Below are 25,348 nucleotides of genomic sequence, written 5' to 3'. Positions count from 1 at the left end.
TGCAATGTTGCAAAATCATACAAATATTTGATTTCCACTGTTGCAAATCCATAAATCGTGCAACCACCGTACAGAAAGGCAGAAAAATAGAATACAATGGAAAGCGACGAAATGCACTTCTCAGCAAAATTATTCAGCTGGAATTTTGCTATTTGGAGGCACATGGGATATTTTGATGAACAAAAAAGGCGATTGGCCTGCTTTATAATCTCTATGCCAACAGTAGTATGTGTATTGGTCGGTTTCGCCTTCTTCATGAGTAAAAATGATCTAGAAGAAGATATCTATAATTTCTTCATTATTATGGTTTGTTTTACGGCCATATTACGAGTTCTGGTGGTATTAACGAGACAACGAAAATTTTTGGACTTGTTCAAAGTTATTGAGTACTGGTACATCGAACTGCAAGTATGTGTTTTATTTTTCTAGTTAAGCTATGTAGGATAAATTCGGCACCATTCAGCGCCAAATGAAGTGCTTAAAAATTTTAACTGAAGAGCTAAATTGTATTTCAGGGCATGAAAAAGCTTCTTGGGCTCTAATTTTAACCGTAAACATATTATATAAATATATATATGTAAGCATTTTTTTTTTTTGTTTCCAGCTTCAAAAGAGCGAAAATGCACTGGAAAAATTAAATGAACTTACTAAAAGGGCTCGGTTCTGTACCAAATATGGTTTGCGATGTGCCTTGTTTGTTGATGTGTTTATCGCTCTTCAGCCAATGATAACGGGATATGGCAGTGAGTACAATTTTAGGTTTTAAGCTTAGGTTTAAAAATTTAGAAAATTGCAAATCAAACCTAAATATGTGCTTTCACAGAACTCGTGGCCGATGTTAAATTGCCTGGCATCGATTTCCATAAGAGCCCCATTTATGAGATAATGTATCTACTGCAAACCTGCTGGGTTCTACCCATAACAACATGCTCCTATGTGCCATATGTAAATTTTCTATTGATCTTCATAAGCTTTGGCATTTTCGCAATCAGAGATCTACAGAGAAGATTAGAAGATCTATGCCTAATGGATGACAAGGATGCGTTGGACAATGTGAAGAGATGTGTTGCCTATCATGTGAGAATCATCAAGTGAGTCATACTCATATTTACATACACTTGGTCTTACATAATTAAGTAACACTATTTTTTTAATCAATACTCGTAATATTTTTCATACTAAATATTTTTCACAAATTTTGTATTAAAACATAAATCAAAGTTCCGAGTTTTGTAGAAAATTCAGTAATTTCATCTATTCAGAAGTCGTTTATATGGAAGAAAATTCTGAACATCGTGTGCAAAATTTTTTTTTTTCTTATTACATAATTTTTGAGTTACTCTAAACTTGAAATTAAAATTGAAAGTACTATTAAACTGCATACCCAGTAGTTTTCTAAAGATTCGTTTTAAATAGTTGAAAACTTTGGTGAAAAATTTTTGAAATTTGTTAAATGTTTGAGAATGTCTTACAAATTTTGAGCTTGGGTTATGAGACTCTTGTTAAAAAATTTACGAAAAAAATTTGCCATGAAAAATATTATGAATATTGTAAAAAGATAAAGCTACTTAATTATGTGAGCTCAATAGTATAAAGCCTTTTTTTTAATAATGCATAATTTTTCATTTAGATTTCGCGAAGATTTGGAGCAATTTTTTTCGCTAATGAGTTTGCTAGATGCGAGCTTGTATTGTGTAACACTTTGCATGATGTTGGTATATACGACCATGGTGGGTAAACTTCAGCAAAATTACAAACAAAAAAAAAATCCTAAAATATTTCCTACTTTCCACATAACTTAAAATAGTCACATATTTGCAGTCTTAAAATGATTGATTAATTTTCTCACATTAATTAATCCCCACTATACTCTTCATTTTTCTACCTTTTCACTCTTAGGAATTTACGATGCCACTTTTGATTAAAGGTATAGGAATTTTACTAGTTTTAACAACATTAATTTTTTTAACCTATTGGCTGGCCGACACTTTCACTCATGAGGTAACTGGTTGTTGTTGTTGTTTCTGAGTCTTGCATCCTAATATCATTTAAACAATTACCAGAGTCTGAATATCGCTGAAGTCGCTTATAATACCAATTGGATGGATCGTGATAAGGAATTTCGCAGATGCATTTTACTAATTATCGCCAGAAGTCAGCGTCCTTTGACGGTAATACTTCGCATTTTTGAAACATGTCGAATGTTTTTAAATGTATTTTCATAATTAATCTTAGCTCACTGCAGGTGGTTTCAAACCTATGAATATGAATACATTTATGGTCATAATGCGCTCTTCTTACTCATTTTTCTCTCTTCTACAGAGCACAATGTAGAATAATGTCAAGTAAAAGTGTAAAGGAAATTATTCGCATGGAAAAGTGTAATAATTATATTTTTTAAATAGAAATCAAAACTGCTTAAAATAAATGTACACAATTTTGCTTACACGGTTTTTTTCAACATTTAACAAAGTATTTTTTTTTTTCATTTGAGACGATCTGTGACGTCCATTTTTGACTTTTTGTAAAGTGAATGTGCCATATATCCAAAAATGTGGCGGACGGAAGGAGCAACATCTGGAGAGTACGGTGGGTTAGGTAAGATCTCTCATTTCCGTGTTTTTTAGTACGCATATCCACACCTCTTTAGAGGCATAAGGCGGAGCGTTATCATGTTGAATAAAAATTTTATAGTGCAGCAGAACTGTTCAAGGCCGGCAGCAATGAGTTGATTGGGTGCATGCTTCATGAGTAAAACATGACTAGGAGAAAGCGCGTCCAATGATTGGAATTCAGTGTCCTTTGAAGAAAGGCGGCCCTACTATATGGGCCAACTACCAGAGAATCAGTCTTATCGCCATCTCATATAAGGTTCTGTCGAAGGAAAGACTAAAGCCATATGCCAGCTAACTGATTAGATTGGTTTTAAACCTGGAAAGTCCACCATCGACCAGATCTTCACACTACACCAAATCCATGAAAAACTCCATAAAAAAGATATCGATATTATCGTCTTATGAGTTATTAGTTATCATTTCTCTGCTGATTATAAGGCTGCTTTCGTTAACCCGATGTCTGAGTTCGGTATTCCCGCAAAAATGGTTCCACTTTGCAAAATGATATTGAGCAACACGTTCCGCTCTGTCAAAGTAGGAAAAGAACTCTCCGAACCTCTTAATACCGGGATAGGTTTCAGACAATCCATTGTCGTGCGACCTCTTCAATTTCCTCATGGAAGCTGTACTGCGGAGAGCCGGTGTTCATCGAAATGATATTATTTTCACCAAAAGTGTTCAGCTCCTTGCATATCCTGATGACATTGACGTCATAGGTCCATTGCTTGCTCAAAATTCTTATCATTCATCATTAAATTCAATTATCTTATAAACATTCCTGGTCATACATCGTACCTTCACGGGCACTGTCTATGCTGTCCTCTTTTCCTGCCACCACCAACAGATATCTGGTCAATACTTCAAGGCTTCGCATATACACACATATTTTTCCCTATGATATAACTTAATATGAGCTGCGACTTGATACTAATTCGCTTACTACTCGTATATATGTAGTAAATGTAAGCATAAATGTAATCTCCGAAATCATTCGTGATGTTGTCTAAGTTCAAGCACCTTGCAGTAGGACGGGCATGAGTTACATACATAAAGAAAACTTTGTAGAACTCTTATGTTGATTTGCCAGTTCAGACCAAATAATAACCTGTTGGTGGAGTAATTTTTCTTAATATTTCATCATTCCATTTTCTTCGGTGCCCATTCCCTAAGCGAGGGTTCTTTAAAATTCTCCCAAAGTATTCTCATTTTTGTTAGACATTGTCCACGTTTCTGCGCCACATAAAGGAGTTTTCAGACCTAAAATTGTTTGCAAGCAAACGACTTTAGGCCAATCTGCCTTTCGTCTTTCCTGTTAAAATCCTTTGAAAAACTTTTGGATATACACCTCAGATGCTCTTTGGAGAGCTCTGGTATATCAGCTGCACAGCATGCGTACCTTAAAGACAAATCTACGGAGACAGCGCTTCTCAAGGTAATCAGTACGATCGAGAACTATCTAAAGAACAAACATTCCAAACCATGGCGGCATTCTTGGATATAGAAGGCGCCTTTAACAATGTTAGTACAGATGCCATTCAACGGGCGTTGATAGACTTAGAGGTGGACAATTGCATTAGTAATGCGGCCATCTCTATGCTAGAAACTAGGATCATCAAAGCTAGTATGGGTAATATCAACATAACCAAAAAGGTCCACAGGGGCACTCCACAGAGAGGAGTATCATCTCCACTTCGCTGATGATGTGGTACTAATGGCGCCAGGACTGTGTTCTAATACGTTCAGTGGGATCATCCAAAGGGCGTTCGGCGAGCTTAACTCTTGGGTCACAGGCTGTGGCCTAAGTTTAAGCCCGCGTGAAACAGAACTTATGCTTTTTACCACCAGAAAGAAGATATAAGGTACCAATTTTTAACCTACCAAATATTAACGGACAAACTCTGTCATTATCATCCAGTGCAAAGTACTTACGATCCCATGACAGTCGGTTCTACGTTACCGGAACGATCCGGATTTATATTCGGCCAAGAACTCCAGCAGCATTTCCCGTGGATGTATGTGGAATATTTATGCTGCTACAACAAAAACAACTTAGGGATAAGTCTCCAAACTTAGCTGGAAATTAAACGTCGAAGAACGGGTAAAGAAAGCAGAAATTGCTTTATATGCCTGTAAATGTATGCTTGGAAGAAGATGAGGTCTTCAACCTAAGCATACATTATGGCTGTATAATGCGGATATACGTCCTATTTTATCGTATGGTTCGGTAGTCTGGTGGAGCTCTATTTAGCTCTATGGGGAGATTACAATACCAAATTGCTCGGCAGAATACAAAGATCAGCCTGTGCAATAACGGTCGGTACAATCAGATCATGTCGTAGGGAGGCTCTCAATGCACTGACCCACGTTATTCCAATTGACATACATATTTTGAAGACTGCAACCATGTGTGCATTTAGGTTAAATGAAGCGGGTCGCTGGAAAGAAAAAACTTATAGCCATGCAAGTCTACTATTGCGACAAACTCAGTTTAGGGGAGGACTGGTTACATCTTCCCGACGGTAACACTCAATCGGAATTTTGCTACTCTCTTTCCATCTAAGGAAGAATGGAATAAGGGATTCTCACTAAACAACTTAGACAGTACAGTCTATACAGATGGTCCAAAAATGGATTGCGGTGTTGGAGCTGGTATATATTCTCATAAACTTAAAATCGGCGGAAGTACTGGCAATTGGGGAAGATTGTAGGCCACTAATCGCAGATTTCTCCAAGCTGCGATCCGGGCACTGCATTCGGCTACAACAACCTCTAAAGTGGTGGAACAAAGTAGGAATAGCCTTATCACCTTGAGTGAAAACCAAGCGTAAGTAAGCGCTAGTTGGATTCTAGATGAACCACCACTTTAACTAACCAACCATTTTCATTATTGTTAGACATAGTCCATGTTTCTGCGCCATATAAATGAATTTTCAGACCTATGATCAGGGATGGGTATTCGTCTTTTTGTGAAAAAGTATGCCTTGCTGCCTTGTTACTTAAGTTTGAAGATAGATAAGTAAAAGTAATTCAAAAGGACTATTATTTTTCAAAATATTGGTCAAAAAGATCAATAAACTAACCTTTCCAACTTTTAACTAACCTTTGAGCGATTCTCAAATTATGCGACATGGTCAACGCTTTTTCATGGCCAATTGTTTGTGCAATATTGAATTACTGCAAGTGGAACTAATGTCCAAGAAATACCAAAAAAGTCAGTATTATCCACATTTGCCAAGCATGTTTCAATTTCACATTGCGATTTTTCGGGAAACTAGCGGCCGCCGTAGCCGAATGGGCTGGTGCGTGATTACCATTCGGAATTCACAGAGAGAGCGGTCGCCCCTCGGCAGGCAATGGTAAACCTCCGAGTGTACTTCTGCCATGAAAAAGCACCGCATAAAATATCTGCCGTTCGGAGTCGGCTTGAAACTGTAGGTCCCCCCATTTGTAGAACAACATCAAGACGCACACCACAAATAGGAGGAGGAGCTTGGCCAAACACCCAAAAAGGGTGTACGCGCCAATTATATATATATAGCAGATTCATGTAATTTTTTCTGATGCAGCACGACTTTGCATGCATTAAATTCTGCTTAGAAGCCACAAGGTCTTGGAAACCTAGATTGTAAGGATGCCCTGCTTCGAATCGGCTACAAAGCAACCATAAGTATGTATAAAATCATGTTCCACAAATATTAGGGAATTAGGTTTCGTTCCTTATACTTACTTTTTTAACTTAACTTAAATTTGGTCACCCGGTGCAGTCTGCCACACTAGCCGTCAGTTCAACAGAAGTAAACGAAAACATAAAATATCTTCACTTTAATAACTGCTAAACGCAATTAAATATTTGTTTACAATCAATTCTTCTACAATAAATATTTTTATTGCGAGCAATCTTTCTATTATAAGTAAAAGACAAAATACTCAATACAAATTTAATTACAAGTAAACTAACTTAATGATTTGTTGTGGTGGTTTTAGAATGAACGCCTGTCTCGTCGATATAACCGCTGGTGGAGACGGTTTTGCTCACTGTCTGTGGCGTCTCCTCACCGAAACGGCTGGCCAAGCTGTCAAAGAAAAATTCAATGAATTTAATATTATCTTGTTTATAGTAAAATACTTCGCTTGCAATGAGTCACTTACTTTATGTTAGAAGTGGGCGTATGAGATACTGATTGTTCAGTTTTGAAGTATACCGGACCACCGTTGGAAGAGACCGATGAACTTGACGAGGACGATGTACCAAATCTGCTGGCAAGTGGCACCGATGAGGCTGAGCCAGTATTGTAATTATTATATGCGCCTGTGCCCAATCCAACAGTATTAACGCCGTAACTACTGCCGGCAGTGGGATACTGAACGCCAGCATAGCTGCCACCATATCCAGCGCCATTCACATTAGCACCCACGCTTGATGAGCTATGCGCGGAGGTTGATGCAGAGCCATCATCACCAAAGCGACTGGAGAAGCTATTGACACGAAATCGTAAATGATTAAAAGTTAAAAATATACTTATATTGTACTTAGTTGCTTGAAGGTAATATTTCATATTTTGGCACGTGAGTGTCTCAAGGAGTATAGTAACTTAAGTACGCCGAGATAAGTATCTGATTAATTGGTTGATTGATTGACTGAAGCACAAATAAATATTTTAATGATAATATTTCCCCCATTTGGTAAATACTACACCCACTTGAGTAAATGCAATTAGTCTGTTCAATAAAGTCGAAAGTTGTTGGTAAGTGTAAAGAGGCACCTTGGCGGTGTCGAACGACGCTGTCATTGTATTTAAGCAGTTCCGAAGTGTTAAGACCGATAAGCGTGAGCCTGAGACCAAACGAATATTCAATATCCGACAGTTATAATAGGTCTATGAATAAGTTCGTGCGGTTTTTTTCGAAATTTGAATTTCGGATCATTCCCATGGCTTTTAAACGTTTGGAAATGGTTGATTGATCAACTCCCAAAGTTTTTGCAACCTCTTCTTGCGTTTGAGCCGGATCTTGATCGAGCAATTCCTCCAATTCGGTATCCATGAACTTTGGCGGCGCACCCTCGCGTTCTTCGTCTTCCAAGCCAAAATCACCACTTTTAAAGCGTGCAAACCACTTCTGGCACGTTCGCTCAGCTAGAGCATGCTCACCATAAACTTCCACCAAGATACGATGACTTTCGGCTGCTTTTTTCTTCATATTAAAATAATGAAGAAGAATTCCCCGCAAAAACACATTATTTGGCACGAAATTCGACATTTTCAAGTGTGGTAAAAATATTGTTGTTTACGCTTCAAATAAAAAACTTATACTGACGTTTGTGCCTTACGACAGTAGCTCTCCAATGAATGTTTGGAAATGTGGATCGATGGAATAATAATCAAGTTACGCCATCTGTTGTAAAACCGCACGAACTTATCCATAGACCATTATGTGTACGCAAATGTGTATAAAATTCGCTTTCATCAAGCACAGATCACGATCACGACCTGCAAGTCTCTCTATACGAGTCCATCCTATTGCAAAGAAATTCGTTTCTAAAGTAATTCAAAAAAATTGCTTGACAAATTAGAAATAGTGAGTACCACCAACTACATATAGAATTCACTGAAGTCACAAATTAGCTCCTCAATGACAAAGAAATCGAGCAACGAAAGAAGTTTCAGGCTCACTGCTGGCTAGGTTAAACCATCAGAAGTCACCCAAAACTCAAGTCAGAGCTGCAATTAAGGCTAGGCAATCACCTAACCTAAGTAGATGAAAGCTTATGAGCCGTAGGGTTAGCTTCTCCCAAGCTAAAATAAATTTGTACTCAACTAAATAAAATCTGTACACTATGGCCATCAATGAAAATTACAAAAATATTTTTAAATATGTACCTTAAAATTAATTTCAAATTTTCGATTTATTCTTATTATTAAAAAATCTTTGATAAAATGATCTTTCACTACAGATTATCTATTAAGGGGGTCTTCTGGTCTCGAGGCCCTGAAATGAAGGGTTTTTTTGGGGATTGATTGTGACAAATCCTGTGAATATTTTTAAACAAAATTTTTTTTATTTTAAAGGTACATGTCTTGGCTTTTAAAAAATGGTTTTGACTTTGAAAAAAATTAACACCCGCGACCTTGAAATGGCGCTGAAGACGTCCACCTCCAAACGAAACAGGTCTCCATTTTGGTCACGGTTTTTCCACCTGGGTAATCAGAAAGCAAAAATTAGATATGCGTTGTCTTCAGAGTTGCCCTGGTTAAGTTTTCCCGTGACAGATTTTTTTTTTTTAATTTTTTTCAAAAGTTATGCAACAATTTGCAAAAAAAATTTTTTTTGCTCATTTTTTGAACTTTAAAAGGTTATAAAAATGGAATGAAAAAAAATTTCAAAAATCGTACACGGGGAAACTTAGCGGTAAGTTTTCCGAACCTTTTAAGACCAAAACCATTGAAATCGGAGTATAACTACTATGAAAAGTGTGACCAAAATGCTTAAAAAACACGATTTTCGGGGAAACGCGTTTAAAGATAAAGTTTATGATAAAACGGCCGGAGGAGGGTACACTTCGGTGCCCAGAAAAATGTGAAAAAATGCGATTTTCAAAAAATCCTTTCTGTGGCGTATTCTCGCATACACATACAACAAAATTATGCAAAAAAAAAAATCGATTTTTTTTTCGCTGGAGACCAGAAGACCCCCTTAAAGTCATATCGTTCAATTTACCCATTTCCCCTTACCTTGTGATGCCAGCTGGTGTGTGCGATACAGTATTCTGAGTGCTAAATACAACAGGACCGCCATTGCTGGACGATACCGATGATGAAGCCGAAGATGATGACGAACTGAAAACTTGACGACGCAAGCGACGCAAATATTGGGTAGTCTGTGAAAATATAAATATAAATTTAGATGCATATGTATTTATATAAGAAATATATGTACTTGTATTTGTGTACGATTAAATATTATTGATATTGATATCGGCAATTTGATCGCGAAGGAGGTACAAGGATAAAAGCAATTGCATCTATTTATGTACATATGTAGAGACGTACGTCGCTATTATTGTCAGTAATTTGACCATTTGGCAATTCGTTTGCTTACATCCCAAGGCGCTTTTACCGGGTGTCCCAATAAAGTGATCAAAACTCTAATTTTCTATATTGTGGCTTTACAAGAAGGAACAATCCATTTCCATTAAGGCGTTAGGGGTAGTCAGAATTTTCAAAAAATTTGATTTTTTTCGGATTTTCTTAAAGTATAATATCAAAAATATTTTGTGAAAGTTTGAAGTGAATCCGACAGATACTTTTCAAGTTATTCAACAACTAATAAAAGGCGCTTGGGCGCTCCGGAGCGTTCGAGAACAAATAGCTAGCAGCAGCTGCAAGCAACCGACTAAATCGATAGCAAAACTTTAAATGCGTTTTTCTCAAAACTATGTTCTTTGAACTGGTGATCATTGTAACTTAAAAACTGCTTTTGAAAAACATAAAAAACTCGTGCCTGATCGAAGGATATTTTTTCAAAAATTTCGATTTTTTTTAACAATTAATTGTCAGTTTTTCTCGAAAATCTAAAAAATATTTCCTGAGGCCGCCTTATTGTTAATTTTGAAAAAAAAGCTTAGATCAGGCACAAGATTATCTATTAATAAAACTAATTTCTCTTGTCCGATAGATTTTAGATGAAATTCCAAGAACTTGTGATGAACACCGCAAGGGACTTCTGGAGAAATGGGCTCCATACAAACAGTGATAACTTTTACAATTTTTATTATTTTTTTTTTAATTTTGCTAAAGTCAAGTCGAAACATGATGTATTAATGCTATGTTTTTATTTTTGTAAAATAAAGCAATTTTCTAGCAAAAGCAAATTATTGAAAATCATAATTTTATCGGGCCTCTGACTAGCCCGAACCCCTTATGTATTTTCAAATCTGGATCATTTTTGTACTATTCGCTAATTATCGATCACACACATAAAAGCCCAAAGGCGGCTGATAACAAAAATACGGTCGTCAGTGCTCAAATGATGGACTGCTGGAAACCACAAAAATGCCCAACTTCATATCCACAACTTCCAAATGCAAAAAGCTCGTATGCATTGTTCTGTAAACAAAATGACGTTTTCAGCAGCATTTTCGAAAAAGTTATGAACTATTTTCAATTCTACAGCAAACTGCCGCTCTCTGCGATTGTATCAACTTTCCGGGGTTTTCAGTACCCAAATGCGGAAGATTATAATTTTTGCAAATGGTGTCGTAAGTCAATCATATAATATTTGACACTTGTAAACTAGGCAGTTGCAGTATACAAACAGGCAATAGATGGAGCGCGTAAAGGTCAAAATAAAGATTTCCATTACTCAAAATCATTTTTTTTTTAGTTAGTAAAACAGCTATTGAACATAATTAATTTGTACAGTTTTTCTAATAATTGTAAAGACTACATTGAGAGGCGTGAACGATCGTTTGCTTCCATTTGCTAAGTCAAGTGAATTTTTTAAACTATTAACCTTTTTGCGAAGTTTTCATGCGAATGATATCGGAGTGGGTCAGTGTTTTTGAATTATGTGGCACATTCTCGCGGGGAAGTTGAGTGTTATCCCCTAGTAACCCAATCCTACGAACTTTTTGCAAAAGTTGCGAAACTGCTCAAAAGAGATTTCTAGCAGGAGAAACCTGACTGTTTTAAAACAATTTACGGAATCCCTTTCTCTGCATCTCACTTCTAACTGGCGCTTTCAAAATTTTCAGAAACAAACTTAACCTACATTGTAAAATAGTCAGAAACCTTAAACCTTACGGATTCAAAGCCAGTTTAATCCTAGGTGGCTTCACTCAGTTGTAAGACTCTCTCTCTTTCTGAAAGCGAAATTACTTTATTAACTCCCGAATGATAGATTACAAGATATCTGTGAGAGTATACCTGGGTGTGGCCTAATAATTGAATAAGCAAGAAAGAAAATTGCTTAGAATGATTTCTCGGTCATGGGTAACAATAAAATGAAAAAAAAATTATTACTTCGTCATGCCAGCTGATTCAGTAAGAGTCACTGCGAGCGGAGTAGCGGTTTGCAGATCTTGCCATCTTCTGCATTCTCTCTACACATAAACGAAATTAAACGGTACGATGCAATCCGGTATCGTCTGATCAATACAGATCGAGGCTGACGAATTTCAATCAGATACGTATCACGATGCATAGCATACAAAAGTGGCGCCCACCTCGTACCGCTATTCCGCTCCCAGTGAATTTGGCGCAATTGCTGTGAGATTGACTTCTTCTTCCATTCTTGTACGCATTCCTATGTCTCTCGCACTCAACTGCACGCCTCTCTGAAGGGTGCACTCTCGTATTCTATCATTATTGGATATAGTCACATACCAATGCTCCCACTACCAACAACACACACTTCTTTACTCATTCTCTCCTTACCTCTCGTACTTATATTCTCACATCTCTTCTTCACGTTTCTTAATTTGCTCCCTTATTAACTGTTTTTAACATTATCTAAACCAATATCTTCTTACGTAACAACAACAACATTTTGCACTCTCTCCCACCATTAGTTTTAAGCTCTTCCTTGTTAACTTAGTTGTAAGAATTGTGCAATAATTCAATTAATTAATAAAGTTACCGTCAAAAGGAACGGATTATTATTATATGTTTATAGTAAGTAGGTATGATTCAATTATAGAAGGTTAGGTAAGTAAGCAGCTTTCTCGCTCACTCTTGACAAATCGGCTCCCTTATTTGAAAACATGTTGCTTCTTTACAAATATACGTACATGTTTTATGAAAAAACTTTTAAATTGAAGTAAAAATTAAACGTTTGGTGCAAATTATATGGTCGGCAACACCGTTTCTACTTTGATGCTTTGTCTTGTTATTATTCGTTGAAAATCATTTATCTCTTTGTAAACGTTCAAGTAAGTAAATATAATAATAAAAGCAATTATGTCTTACATATGGTGGTAGTCGATTATTTGGAGTCGGCTTTCTGCTGGAGAAAACCACCGGTTTGTGAATTTTCATACACGACATTTGTAAAAATTCTTATTAAAAATTCTTATTAAACTTTTTCACTCATTGGTTTTTAGAACAGCGTTTTTGCAAAAATAATAGCGACCACCTTACATACAATACATAAACTACGGTTAGTAAGTTCTGTTAGAATATTTGCTATTAAATTGTCTTTAAAAGTTTTTATTTGTAGGGCCTCACAGACGAGCAAGTGCAGCGGAAGGTGTGTGTTGCAGAGCTAGGTGGCACAACTATTGTGGTTTTTGAAACAAAGGCAAGTATGCGTGTATTTCTACCATTCTCACATGTGGTGCTACGGACAATTTCATAGATGACATTGAGCGTGCTGTGTATGATGTGCAAATACCTAGTTAAGTGTTTGACATATGACGGTCATTATGTGCCTAGTGCTGCTACCACTGAAATCAATTTGGCTTCCGAACTGACTGTCCACGTCGATATCTTATCCGGTCTAGAAGAATATGATGTACGTAGATGCATGCGCTACACCTACACGAGCAAGTCCTCGCGCTTTACGTCTACAATTACACGTAAGTTGTAGTGATATACGAGTATTTGTGGGTTAACAATTTTTAAGATTTTTGTTTACAGGGTTTTGATTTCTTCCCGAACAAGTGCAGCGTTCCAACACCTACACGAGCAAGTGCACCCACTTTCCTCATATTGCCGCTCCGATTCATTACTGCGATCCGTTGTATTGATCTTTGGTGTATTAAAGGACTTGTAGTATTATAGAATTTTATGGCAAATATTTTTGTAGTTAATTTAACATATTATATTCCTATATTATGACTATTTTTTGTTCTTTCCCAAAAAATATACACAAATCTATAGCGATTTTATTAGATTCTTAAAATGTTCCTCGGAAATATTGCTGGTTATTTTTAACGTATCATGGCAGCCAAATCTGTATCAAATTCAATGGTTTAACAAGTTACTCTCTCAATACATAATACACATATAAAGGTAGCTAAAAGTCAGTATTTATTTCAGGAATAAAAAATTGTAAAAACACTTAAAAACAAATTTGCAACATCTCGTAATGGAAAGGTTACTAAACATGGCTTTATATGCATAAGAGTAAACTAATTTTGCTAAATATTTTTGTTTACTAGCAGCATTTCCTTTTTAATGTATTGAAAATACTCCTTCAGAGATTCCATTTCTTTACTTTTGTCTCGTTTCACATCTCATCTTTTTTCTCGTTTCAAACTAATTTAAAACACATATTATACATAAGTAACATCACATAGTTCTGCATGCTCTTGTGTTAGATAAACATCAAAAATATGCTAAATAAATATTATTATATATTTGCTTAAACAAAAAACAATAATTTTTCTGTTGTTTTGCTTTAATGTAAATTAAATAACCAATATACTACTAACAAACCAAATTTATATACTCACATCTGGACTCAGAGGGTGTGGCTGTGTCTTATGGCCCTCAGCATCGAGTGTGTAGAAAGCTTTCGGAATGAAATAACCAGCATCTGTAAATAAGAGAGCAAAAAAAATATAATTTTTAATTTGCATTTCAATTTATTTCGATAAGAAGAAATTATACAATAATCTGTGATTATAAACGACCGATTTTAATTACGTCCAATGACGTTAGATATTTTAATATTTATTGTTTGCGTTTTATTTCATTTTACTGGCTGAACAGCTATTGCAGACCACTCACATATGTACATACCTACGTACTTATGTATAAAGCTATAATCAATTCAAATTTACAAACGCTCTCATATGTATGTGTGTTATATGTATATATGTACGTACATAGGTGTATATGGTTATATGGGTGTAAGGTAAGCTTATTTGTTTGTTTTCTTTTCTGGTTAAGCTGCTTTGGTTTGGTTGAAATTTTTTTTGTTTTGCTGTTTCTGTTTTTGCTTCTTGACTGTTTTTTAATTATAATTTATTTAGCAAAAAATATTAAAAGGAAAAATAAAACTAAAACACAAAATTAATGTTACATTAAATTTGTGTTCATTGAAATGAGTACTTTGGATGCTTTAGTGGCGAAAGTAGCCCAATGCAAAAACAATTTCGTACTTTTTCTTTTACTTTTCTAAGCGCGATTGGCAAACTTTCTAAGATCTCAAATTTTTGCTTTGGCATCTCTTCCGCTTGATTCGAGCGCACAAAATTTCAGACATTTAAAATCTATGAACATTTCATTGTTTTCTTACTCTTCTATATTTTATTTTGTTTTATTTTCAAAGTATGCGCATTTTGGGGCCAATTGTAAGTATAAAATGAGAAACATCAGATATGTAAAGGCTTATGTATATGGGCTTATATGTTAAATATATGTATGGTATATGTATGTATGTATACAGAAATGATCACTTCGAGCCACACTATAGTTTCAGCTTTAGTGGTTAGTTGAGTGTTTTTTCTTTTATGATTCTATTTTGCTTTGCTGTTAACGTTGCTTTGCAATTTTAAATGCTTATACAATGGATTTAATCTGAACTCGAATGCATTTCTTGGAAAAGTGGCTCTCAGAATATACATAAGTGATCTTTCAACTATAATAATTTATTTTTAAACGCATAGTTTTACTGGAATCATCTCACATCTTACTGTGTAATTCTGCGAAAATGCGAGAATTTCTATTCTAGTGAAAATAAGTATTTAGCTGATCGTAATGAACCAGCAACTCAGCTATGTATGTATATGCAGTTAGGTTATGTGCTACAGCTGATCCAGTTACACTATTCCAATTCATAAATATGTTTATGTATGTATGTTGTATATGTTATATGTAAATTGTGTAACTATTTAATCTGATAATTACAATAATAGTGTAGAGTATCAAAGCTGTACAGTTTCATGTTGTCACCGGCACACAATGTAACAAGGTGACCAGGACAAAATTTAACTATAAATTTCTAAAATAAAAAAATGATATGTACAACATTAATTGCCATTTTAATAACAATATTTTAGATAGAAAAAAATCTAGTTTTACCGTTTTTTCTGACAGTTCGGGGTCCCCAAAACACTTTTCAAGCGATTGCTAGTTGAACAAATTTTAAAAGCGATTTTCAAATTGGAAAAATTTGTTCAACACTTGGCACAAAGTTTATAACAAATTCTTAAGCCTCTAATATCTCTCCTTCCAGCGATTTCGAAGCTAATGGAAAAGCTTCTAATAAATCGTCTTCATCATATCATCGAAAAAAGTTAATACCAACGCAACAAATCGGCTTTCGAGGGAAACACTCAACAATAGTCCAAATACACGGGATAATTCGAATGATTGCCAATGCACTCAAGGAAAAGAAGGTATGCTCCGCGACCTGTCTCGACGTTTCAAAGGCTTTCGACAAAGTATGCCATGGCGGTCTACTAAATAAAATTAAAGCACAGCTGCCCGAAAAATATTATCATATACTAAAGTCATAACTGTCGGATAGTTCTTTCGCCTCAAACAAGATTATAAGTACAGTGAGCTAAATGAAATATAGGGTGGGTCATATAGCGTTTGCTTTTTGAACCACCTAGTTTTTTGAGAATGGTAACACAAATGACATGTCAAATGTGTTCATAATTTACTTAAAGGTTTGACATTTACGAAATGGGACGCTATACGCTTGAACAAAATTGGGAAATATTGAAAACCTATTTCCAAAGTGGTGAGTCTTCTTCTTCTTTTCTGATTTTCACATCGGTGGCTACGTCAATAAGCAAAATTGTCGGATTTGGAGCTCAGAAAATCCACACGTTACTGTAGAGAAGCCAATGCATCCACAACGAGTCACTGTTTGGTGCGGTTTTTGGTCTGGCGTCATCATCGGGCCATTTTTTTTCGAAAATGAGCGAGGAGCCGCGGTTACAGTAAATGGCGAGCGTTACCGTGACATGCTCAACGAGTTTTGGTTCCAAAAATTTAAGAGGATGACATGGACGACATTTGGTTTCGACAGGACGGTGCAACTTGTCACACTGCCAAAGTGTACACTTTTGGCTACCGTTTTCGAAAACCGAATAATCAGCCGAAATTCCGATATCAATTGAACGCCTCGGATATGTGATTTAAGTCCGTTGGACTATTTTTTGTATGGGGCCGTTAAGGAAAAATTCTATGCGAACCATCCAGAGACGATTGATGCTTTAAAACACCAAATCGAAGTTGCCATTCATGAAATTGGAGCCCAAACATTCGAAAATGTGCTTAAAAATTGGGTTGATCGAATGGCCTACTGTAAAGCCAGTCATGGCAGTCATTTGAACGATATTATTTTTCATTCAAAAATGACAATGTTCAATCTTCAAAACAAAAAAAAAGTTTGAAAAAATATTGATTAGTTTTTTTTTATAGCCGATTCAAAAGGAAATTTTACATGGCCCACCCTGTAGAAGCTGGAGTTATTCAGGGGAGTACGTTAGAACCTATTTTATATACATACACTCTTTACATATGATTTACCAGTCAACAAAAATTGCGGTACTGCAGTATTTGCCCATTTGCTGGTAACACAGAAACTGAGACTAATACACAACTTCAATGCGCTCTAAATGATATTTTTGTGTGGACAAAAACATGGCGAATTAAGCTTAACAAATCGAAATCTGTCCATATAAATGTCTCTTATAATAAAATAAGGTATTTTCAAATATAAAAATCTCTATTGACTCATGGGCAAAAGTCCAAGCTAACAATATTCAACAAAGTCCTTATGTAAAAGCAAATTCTGAAACCTGTATGGATATATAAATACAACATTGGTGTTGCTCAAGTTCCAGTATTGTAACGCAGATCAAAGATTTCAGAATAAAGTATTACGGTGCGCTGTAAATGTTCCTTGGTATATTCGCTATAACGACCTTGAAGGCGATTTTGGCATCGTATCAGTCGCCGTCACAATACAGAAGTATGCTAAGTCACACTTCAACAGGGTATGAACAGCAAAGCTTCGGTACTGTCAGACCTAAGCAATTGAAAGGCAAGGCTTAAATAAAAAACGCCCCACAATCTCCTGAAGTAAACATTACCTCTGCAATTCTGCCGAACACCAATAAAATTATTTGCAAGACAAAATCCAACGCATATTGCTGTTAGTAAAAGCAGGTATAAAAAAAAAACGCTTAAGCTTCGATGGCGAAACTTAGGTTCAAGGTGACGCAAAATAAATCACGCTATCGAAAGATTTAGAATTTTTATATTTGTTTTACTTACTTATTTTTTATTTATAATTTTTGTCACTTGTTTTTTTTTGTTGTTTTTTAGAAAAAAAGTTATTCAAAAACGAAATTGGATTTTTAATTTTGTTTACTTTTAGTTTAAGAAACAAGTAGTTTTAAATGCTCTTCTCCTTCTTCTTCTTATTGGCAAAAATATTTATCGCTTCTAATTACATATTTAAATATACTTATACATATTAAGAATTCACTTCACTTTCAAAACTTGAAAAAGATACCTGGAATTTCACGGCATCTGCAAAACTCCAGTGAATATTTTGATTATTTCTTTCTCGAATATATCAAATTTGATTTGAATAACTATGGCCTCTTATAACGACAATAATTTTACCGCTCATCTGGCAATCTATCACAACAACATTGAGAAGAACGAAAGCAGAAAGGAATCACAAGTACCGAGTTGAAGCAACAAATGTTTCACTTTATGAGCGCAGTCCTACTATTTTAATACTCGTTAAGTGCTTCCAGGCCAATGTAAGTTTTGCCAGCTTTTTTTCAGTGGTATCGGTATATCTTTATTTATACCAGTTACTTCATCTATTCGGCACTTGCTAATACTTGGCGAACCGAAGAGGTCAAAGTCATGTACATACATACATACATATGTCTCTTTGTAGCAAACACAATGTCAGTTATTTGATTGGCAGTCTGATGATCAATGCTGATCTTACGGGTATGAGGCGCATTTATAATTTCATCAACAATTTCTTGCACAGATTTGTCAAGAAAATAGCACCAAAATGTATTAATGTTGGGGTGACTGCCTCAGAAGCGACATACTCAGACAAGTGGACATGGGCGTCTAATATCGAATTGCGATGTCAATCCCGAAATTTCATTGTTAGTTTATATTAATCACGAGTTAACTTATCCACTTGTTTCCAGTTAAATTGTGTTTCAAATTTCGAATGAAATGAAAAAAATTGCACATTAATCTGAATTACAAAAGTCTCTCCTTATTCTTGCAAAGTGCTGCTTTTTGTCCGAGAGGTTTTATATACAATAAGTCTAGATCACGGTGATAAGACTCAATTTAAATAGTTTCATCATCCTATAGCCAAATTTTCAACATCGTAAGCCATAGTGGTTTCAAATTTTAGTTTTTAGACTTAATGTTGACAAAAAATAACCTTCCAAATGGAATAAACTTTATTTGTTTGCGTAAGTAGGTTTTTTTTTGTTGCAATAAATACGCATCTGGTGTTGAGTGGATAGTAGAGTAAAACAGGGCACATTGAGTAGGTGGTAAGCAGTAGAGAAAAAACAACAAGAATAATATATTGTGTTTTCAAATTTGGTTCTTAAAAAAGTTAAGGATAGTTGAAACAAAATTTTACAATATCGAGGCCAAATAAATAACAACCAATCAAATCTTCTACTCTACTGATACTACTTGTCCAATGAGCCTTGGAGTAAAGTAAATACTGCAAGATTTTTTTATGTTTATTTCATGTTTCTTTCAATAAAATTTTTAACGTACATAATTTAAATAACTATTTTTAAAATAGAGTTTTTAGATATTTTTGATTCCCAAAATATTTCTAAACACAAGCTTTTGATCCCAAAACTACATTAATAATGTCCCAAAATCTCGGGATTAATATTTAGCGCTAATATTGGCACCGCCAATATTCACTACTTATCCTCAGAAATATTTAGTTTTATAGCACTGACAAGCAGCGGCATTAATCTGAAAATCCGGGGCAGTTAGGCTTTCTTGTTCTGCTCTTTAAAGGCTTCAATATTTTTCATTCACAATGGATATTAACCGTCATTTTTCGGCAATGTTGCCATCGAGAATTCCCTTAATCCGCTTAAATTATGAGAATTAAGTCTTGGGTTCAATCCGTATTAGTGGCACTTAATTCCTAAGATAATTCCGAATTAAGTCGTATATACCGATGAAAGCTACGGTCTGTCTATGCTATTAGCATTGCTTAAGCAGAGCGCGGTTGAGAAGAAGTCTGATGTGATAATTCCCCCTCATCAGCTTCAAAACAATTTCCACAGTAGAAACTAAAACTTATACTGATCCTCAGTATGCATTTTTATCGGATGATGCCCAGTTAGAGCTACCACTTTTAATAAAAGTAGCTTAAGCAGCTGCCTCTACTACCACCATCGTCCAGGTCCAAAGACCTTTACAGCATGAGATGATGTGCCGCCCAGCCTCTGTTAAGATAATTACTGCGAGCGGACCATAAATCGTACCGTAAGACTAGCTATAAGCTAAATGTGGGCCCTTTTAAAGTTTATTGCACTAGGAGCAAGTAATTGACCAACTCTACATAGCTATCCAGTCTCTTTAATGTTTTTACAACAATAATCAGGCAGCCAAATAGTGTAGTTGATGTAAAGTTCCTGATTGTATAAACATCCTCAACAATGCTTCTATCCAACTTCAAATTATCTGCGACTATGTTCACTGTCTCTTAGTTATAAAATTGTACACCTCCTTTTGAATAAGAATATGTAACCAAAGCAAATACACACTGATCCATCAATCAGAAATCATTTTGAAGATTTGAAGAACAATGCCCATTTGCCTATTCGTGGCATGGGTAAATGTTGTTTTGCCTGCAACGGCTACGTTGGCACTCTTTACTACTTAGGCAACGTCATGACTCCCAGAAGATTCCATAAGCCATTCAAAAGCCTTAATTAATTTAATCACAAAAAGTAAAATAATTTTTCAACCTTTCAATATAGGCGGCTGGTAAGCAACAACAATTGAATGCCATTGCTACGTCAATCATAAATTTTCAATCTCAATTTACAAATTGATACATACATATGTATAATATGAGTTGCTTGGGAAATCCCAAAGCTCGTGAGCAGTTTAGTGGCATAATCTATAAATTCGCTGCTACTGATTACGATTATTCTGCTAGTTAGCTCGATGATTATTCATTCTCGGTATTTAAGGCATTAGGACTAGCAATAAATTGCAAAATATAAAATTTAAAATATTTATAGTATAAATATTACAAAGTAAGTGCAGCAAATGCAGCTGAGATTTTTCAATATAAAAATATATTTTTTAAGAATATTATTTTATTGACTGATCATTTGAGCAAGTGTAAGTTACAAAGTAGGAACCAGATATTATTGAAATTTTGCCAAAATAAATCCCATAAAAATATCGAAAATTCACTATATAAATGCAATATTTTGCGGCCAAAAGCAGATGTCATATCAATCGGTTCAATTAGCTTTCGGCTCAATTAGCGTTCTTACCCAATATTTAGGCATTTATTGTGTAATAATTGTACTCAGCGGAGTCTTATTCGAAAGTGCCAAATTAAAACAAGTCTGAGTTTTTGATCTCGATAAGTATAGTATTTAAATTAGATGGCGATTCGGGAAGATAAAATATAAATATTTATATATTACTGTTGTACACAGTCAATGCCATAGCTGAAGGAAGTAAACAAACTAGGAGCCGCCTCATGGGATTTTGACACCGTTCATGATGTCCTGGGGCATTCAATTGAACGGTCAGAATGAGGTACTTGCAAAGGGCATTTTTGTCACACGAGAGAGTATTTTACACCGCAGCTATCTACTCTGTCCGATGAACATTTGTTGGCATAAAAAACTTAAGGCTGATGCTCAAACGAACAATGTGCTTTATCACTTCAAAATTATAACTGTCAACAATGTCTTGGGTACTCCGAAACGTATGTTCCATGACTGTTTACTTGATGATAGACAATGCTTCCTTTTTTTCTCGTTAACTGGCAAACTCACTCACTTCGCCTCTTTATTTTGTTTACGAAAATGCTAACTGAGCGATTTCGTTTGACTGCTCGTAATATATTTTTAAAAAATAAATTGAAGAAGTTGCACGCTAGACAGTTACCCTGTCTGAAACCCTTTTTTAATAAAAAGCAAGCGGATAAGCCTTTTGAATTTCTCTTCTTCTCTATTCTATTATTTCATTTCAAATATCTACATACATATATTAGTTATGGATCAATTTTTTCAAAAGCTTGGGTAAATATATAAAAATTAAATAAAATTACAATGTTTAATGCAAAAACTTTTTATAAAAGAAAGTTCCCTTTAATTTTCTGATAGTAAAATAGTACGCAGAATCAAGTCGAAATGCTCCAAAAATGTGTACAGAATGTTTTTCTCGCCTCCGAGTGACACAGAATTTCTATGATATTAAAACTCTTCATGATATTAGCGCACTAGTTTGTTAGCATCAGCCTAGGACCGACTAACAGCAAATATGGTGACCGCAAGATGCATATAACACATAAATACATATGTATGCATACATATTAAATACAATACAATCATCACTTCTCTGTTGATGATCAAAAATTAGCCAGGATTTATTTTATATAATTAAATATGACTAATTGCAATACTTGTTTATATCTCCAAAGTATTATTCATGGAGATGTGTTTGTGTTTGCGTAATTTCAGTATTTCGTAAGCAAATAAAATCCGCAGAAACAATGAGTGATCAATAATTAATAAATCTTAATTATCTTAACTTTTCGCAGATTATTTTCTAAGAATTTAAATGGAAAAAAGAAAAAAGCAAAACTTGATGAGTCTTATGTTCTAAACTTGCGCTTCTACGCTTTCACATTGTACAATTTCAAAGCGTTAAGCGCTTCAAGAACTGCCTTTTGATTCTGATGAATCCCAAAATTAATGATGATGTAATAAAATTGAGTGTTTTAAAGTTAGTATGTCTATAACAATAAAAGTAAGTTCTTAAACGTCGAAGATTTTAAATAGTCGGCAGTATTTGAGGAATTTTTTTACCCGTTCTTTGTGTTTCATTATCTTCAAATGCGGAAATTCCCAAACACACACACACTTCAAATAACTTTGCAAATAACTTTTACATTAACTGTCAATGAGTTTGCAGAAATTACTCACCGGCTTCAGCTGATGCGGTGGCAAATACAGCCGCCACAACAACAATTGCGCATCCAACAAAATGTTTCATATTTTCGGTTTTCCCCACTTAAAATGACTATAAATCTACAAAAATAAACGAAAATGTTCATTAGCTACATAATGGCAATGTTGTTTTTTGCTGTTTTTTTTATTATTTCACTTAAAAATTAACAGTCAACATTTGCTAAGCAAAAGACTTAAAGTACGAACTTGCTAATTATGGCAGCACACAAATGTGACAACGCGCACGACAGAACAACGACTAAACTGCCAATACTGCGGTCGTAGAGTTTTTATACGCGATTCGTGTTGATCTGACTAGATTGCGCATTACTTCGTTTGAGTTAAAATGAACTGTGAAGATGGTACGAACACGAGTAAATACTTTTTGACTGATCCGAAAGATCTTCGAACAGAACAAATGGAAATTGCGCACACCAGCGCAAAATTGGACACACGCAGGCAGATAATGCCATTTATTCACACATATATACATATATATATATATGTATATGTATATGTATATATTTACATACAAGTAGCTGAATGGATAGAATCACGTTTGAGTAAAGAAATGAAGTTCAAGTAGATCTTTTGTTGGGGAAAGTAGCTTCAGGTGAGAATTCACAATTTCCAGTGATTCCTGATTGAAAGATCATAACACGAATATAGCCTTTTATGCCTTATGACAGACACATCTTTGCCAATTGTTTAAACAAATTTTCTTTAAACAAGACATTTGTTATTATTTTTTGTGCACACATTTTAATCATTACCTTTGTTTAACGATTTGTACGTAACCAATTGCTTGTTGTGTGACCTGTCCTAAGTCAGCGATTTGATAATTGAATTATTTTTTGTGTATATTCATTTATGAATAAATAAGTTTGTTGATGTTAAAATCCCCCGAAATTCAGGTTTGATAGTTAAAACTCGCGTTTGTGTTTATGTAAGATTATCAAGTATTTTATTTTTTGTACGGAAATTTGTTATTTCCCAAAAGAAATATGGTATGGTAATAAAGTTAAATTTGCAAAATTTACTCAATTTTAAATATAAAAACATGTTACATTTCTCATAAACTTTATTTAAAATAAGTTGCACAGTCCGTTAAAGCACATAACGTTTTTGCGTAAACCAAATCTATATAAATTTGAGCTGAATTTTGTAATATTCAAATTAATATCATAATATACCTAATTTCACCTCCCACCCCACCTTCGGTAGTTACATTAGACGGACTGCTCTTAAAAGATTAACTCGGAAAATTAATATTTCTTAAATTCCACTCGTGCATGCCCTGAAACCATCTTAATAATTTGGCAAAGCCAGTAGAATAGAAAGTGCATTTTTCGAAGCCCAGAGTATTCGCACGTAAAATATTAAATGAATTCCACGCATTCCAAAAGTCTACAGATCTCGCACATATGTATATATATAATTGGCGCGTACACCCTTTCTGGATGTTTGGCCGAGCTCCTCCTCCTATTTGTGGTGTGCGTCTTGATGTTGTTCCATAAATGGAGGGACCTACAGTTTCAAGCCGACTCCGAACGGCAGATATTTTTATGAGGAGCTTTTTCATGGCAGAAATACACTCGGAGGTTTACCATTGCCTGCCGAGGGGCGACCGCTTTTAGAAAAAACTTTTTCTTTATTTTAATCTTGCACCGAGATTCAAACCTACGTTCTCTCTGTGAATTCCGAATGGTCACGGACCAACCCATTCGGCTACGGCGACCGCCAACCTGACTCTCATGTGTCCAAGTGTCCCGCTAATATTCCCGCGAGGAGACAAAATCCGTTTTAGAGAATCTCATTAAGTTCCGTCGAGTGCTGAAAAACTCGAAAACGATACTCACCAAGCATCTAGATTAGCCCGCTCTCTGTTTACACTATTATGGTATTTTCTCATCAACTTGCAATACAAGGAACCCGACAGGATTGAATACCTATACTCGATTCCTCAAGACTTGCATCAGACAAGGTACTCAGTGAAAGTTACTGGAAAAGTATACCAGATTCAAGTTCTATTCCAATTTTCTATGCGCCTGTGAAGATTGAATTTCATCATCACTTAGAGCCACATCAAACTGCAGATTACTATAATTACAGCTTCTGGACGCCTAATAGACGCCTTAAGTCTCAGGGCAGTCGCTCTTAGCTAAACAACCGCAAATCAGTGCTTAGTATTGAATAAATAACAAAATTAGTTAATTAACTTTTGTTTTTGACGAAAAATTTTTTTTTTCCTCATTTTAAATTAAATAACTGCTCAACTAAATGTTTTTAACAAAAAAATAAAGGAATACGCTTTTTACTGTATATCTTTACAATACAATACAATGTGGAAAATATCTTTAGCAACAGAAGCTTTCCCGAAAAACTCATTATTACTTCACAAGGTTGGCCATTGCCTTCTGTCAATTATTTTCGTCTTTCATGATTAACATCCAAACGGTTTAGGCATCAATTCTTCACGCTCTTGCAATCACAGAGGAGACACTATTTCGCCGTAGAACTTTGTTATGCCGAATCTCGAAAACTTCGA

At 35.1% G+C, this 25,348-nt stretch overlaps 2 protein-coding genes across 2 annotated transcripts; one reads left to right on the top strand and one right to left on the bottom strand.

Annotated features, from left to right (window-relative positions):
* Positions 1-201: 201 nt before the first annotated feature.
* On the top strand, positions 202-2,365 carry LOC129235798 (odorant receptor Or2-like). The gene is made up of 7 exons (XM_054869837.1): positions 202-408; positions 605-743; positions 824-1,091; positions 1,631-1,730; positions 1,900-2,001; positions 2,064-2,171; positions 2,236-2,365. The coding sequence occupies exons 1-7, from the start codon at positions 214-216 to the stop codon at positions 2,332-2,334; spliced, it is 1,011 nt and encodes a 336-aa protein (XP_054725812.1). The 5' UTR covers positions 202-213; the 3' UTR covers positions 2,335-2,365.
* A 4,114-nt stretch (positions 2,366-6,479) lies between these two features.
* Positions 6,480-23,111, bottom strand: LOC129235797 (uncharacterized). Its single transcript, XM_054869835.1, has 6 exons — positions 23,008-23,111; positions 22,777-22,881; positions 14,068-14,150; positions 9,347-9,492; positions 6,765-7,091; positions 6,480-6,688 (listed from the first exon to the last, which is right to left on the bottom strand). The coding sequence occupies exons 2-6, from the start codon at positions 22,844-22,846 to the stop codon at positions 6,574-6,576; spliced, it is 741 nt and encodes a 246-aa protein (XP_054725810.1). The 5' UTR covers positions 22,847-22,881; positions 23,008-23,111; the 3' UTR covers positions 6,480-6,573.
* Positions 23,112-25,348: the final 2,237 nt, after the last annotated feature.

The sequence above is a fragment of the Anastrepha obliqua genome, chromosome 1 (genome assembly GCF_027943255.1).
Source record: "Anastrepha obliqua isolate idAnaObli1 chromosome 1, idAnaObli1_1.0, whole genome shotgun sequence".
Classification (NCBI taxonomy): domain Eukaryota; kingdom Metazoa; phylum Arthropoda; class Insecta; order Diptera; family Tephritidae; genus Anastrepha; species Anastrepha obliqua.
The sequence above is the reverse complement of the archived record's forward strand: the minus strand, read 5'-3'. Positions and strand labels throughout refer to the sequence as shown.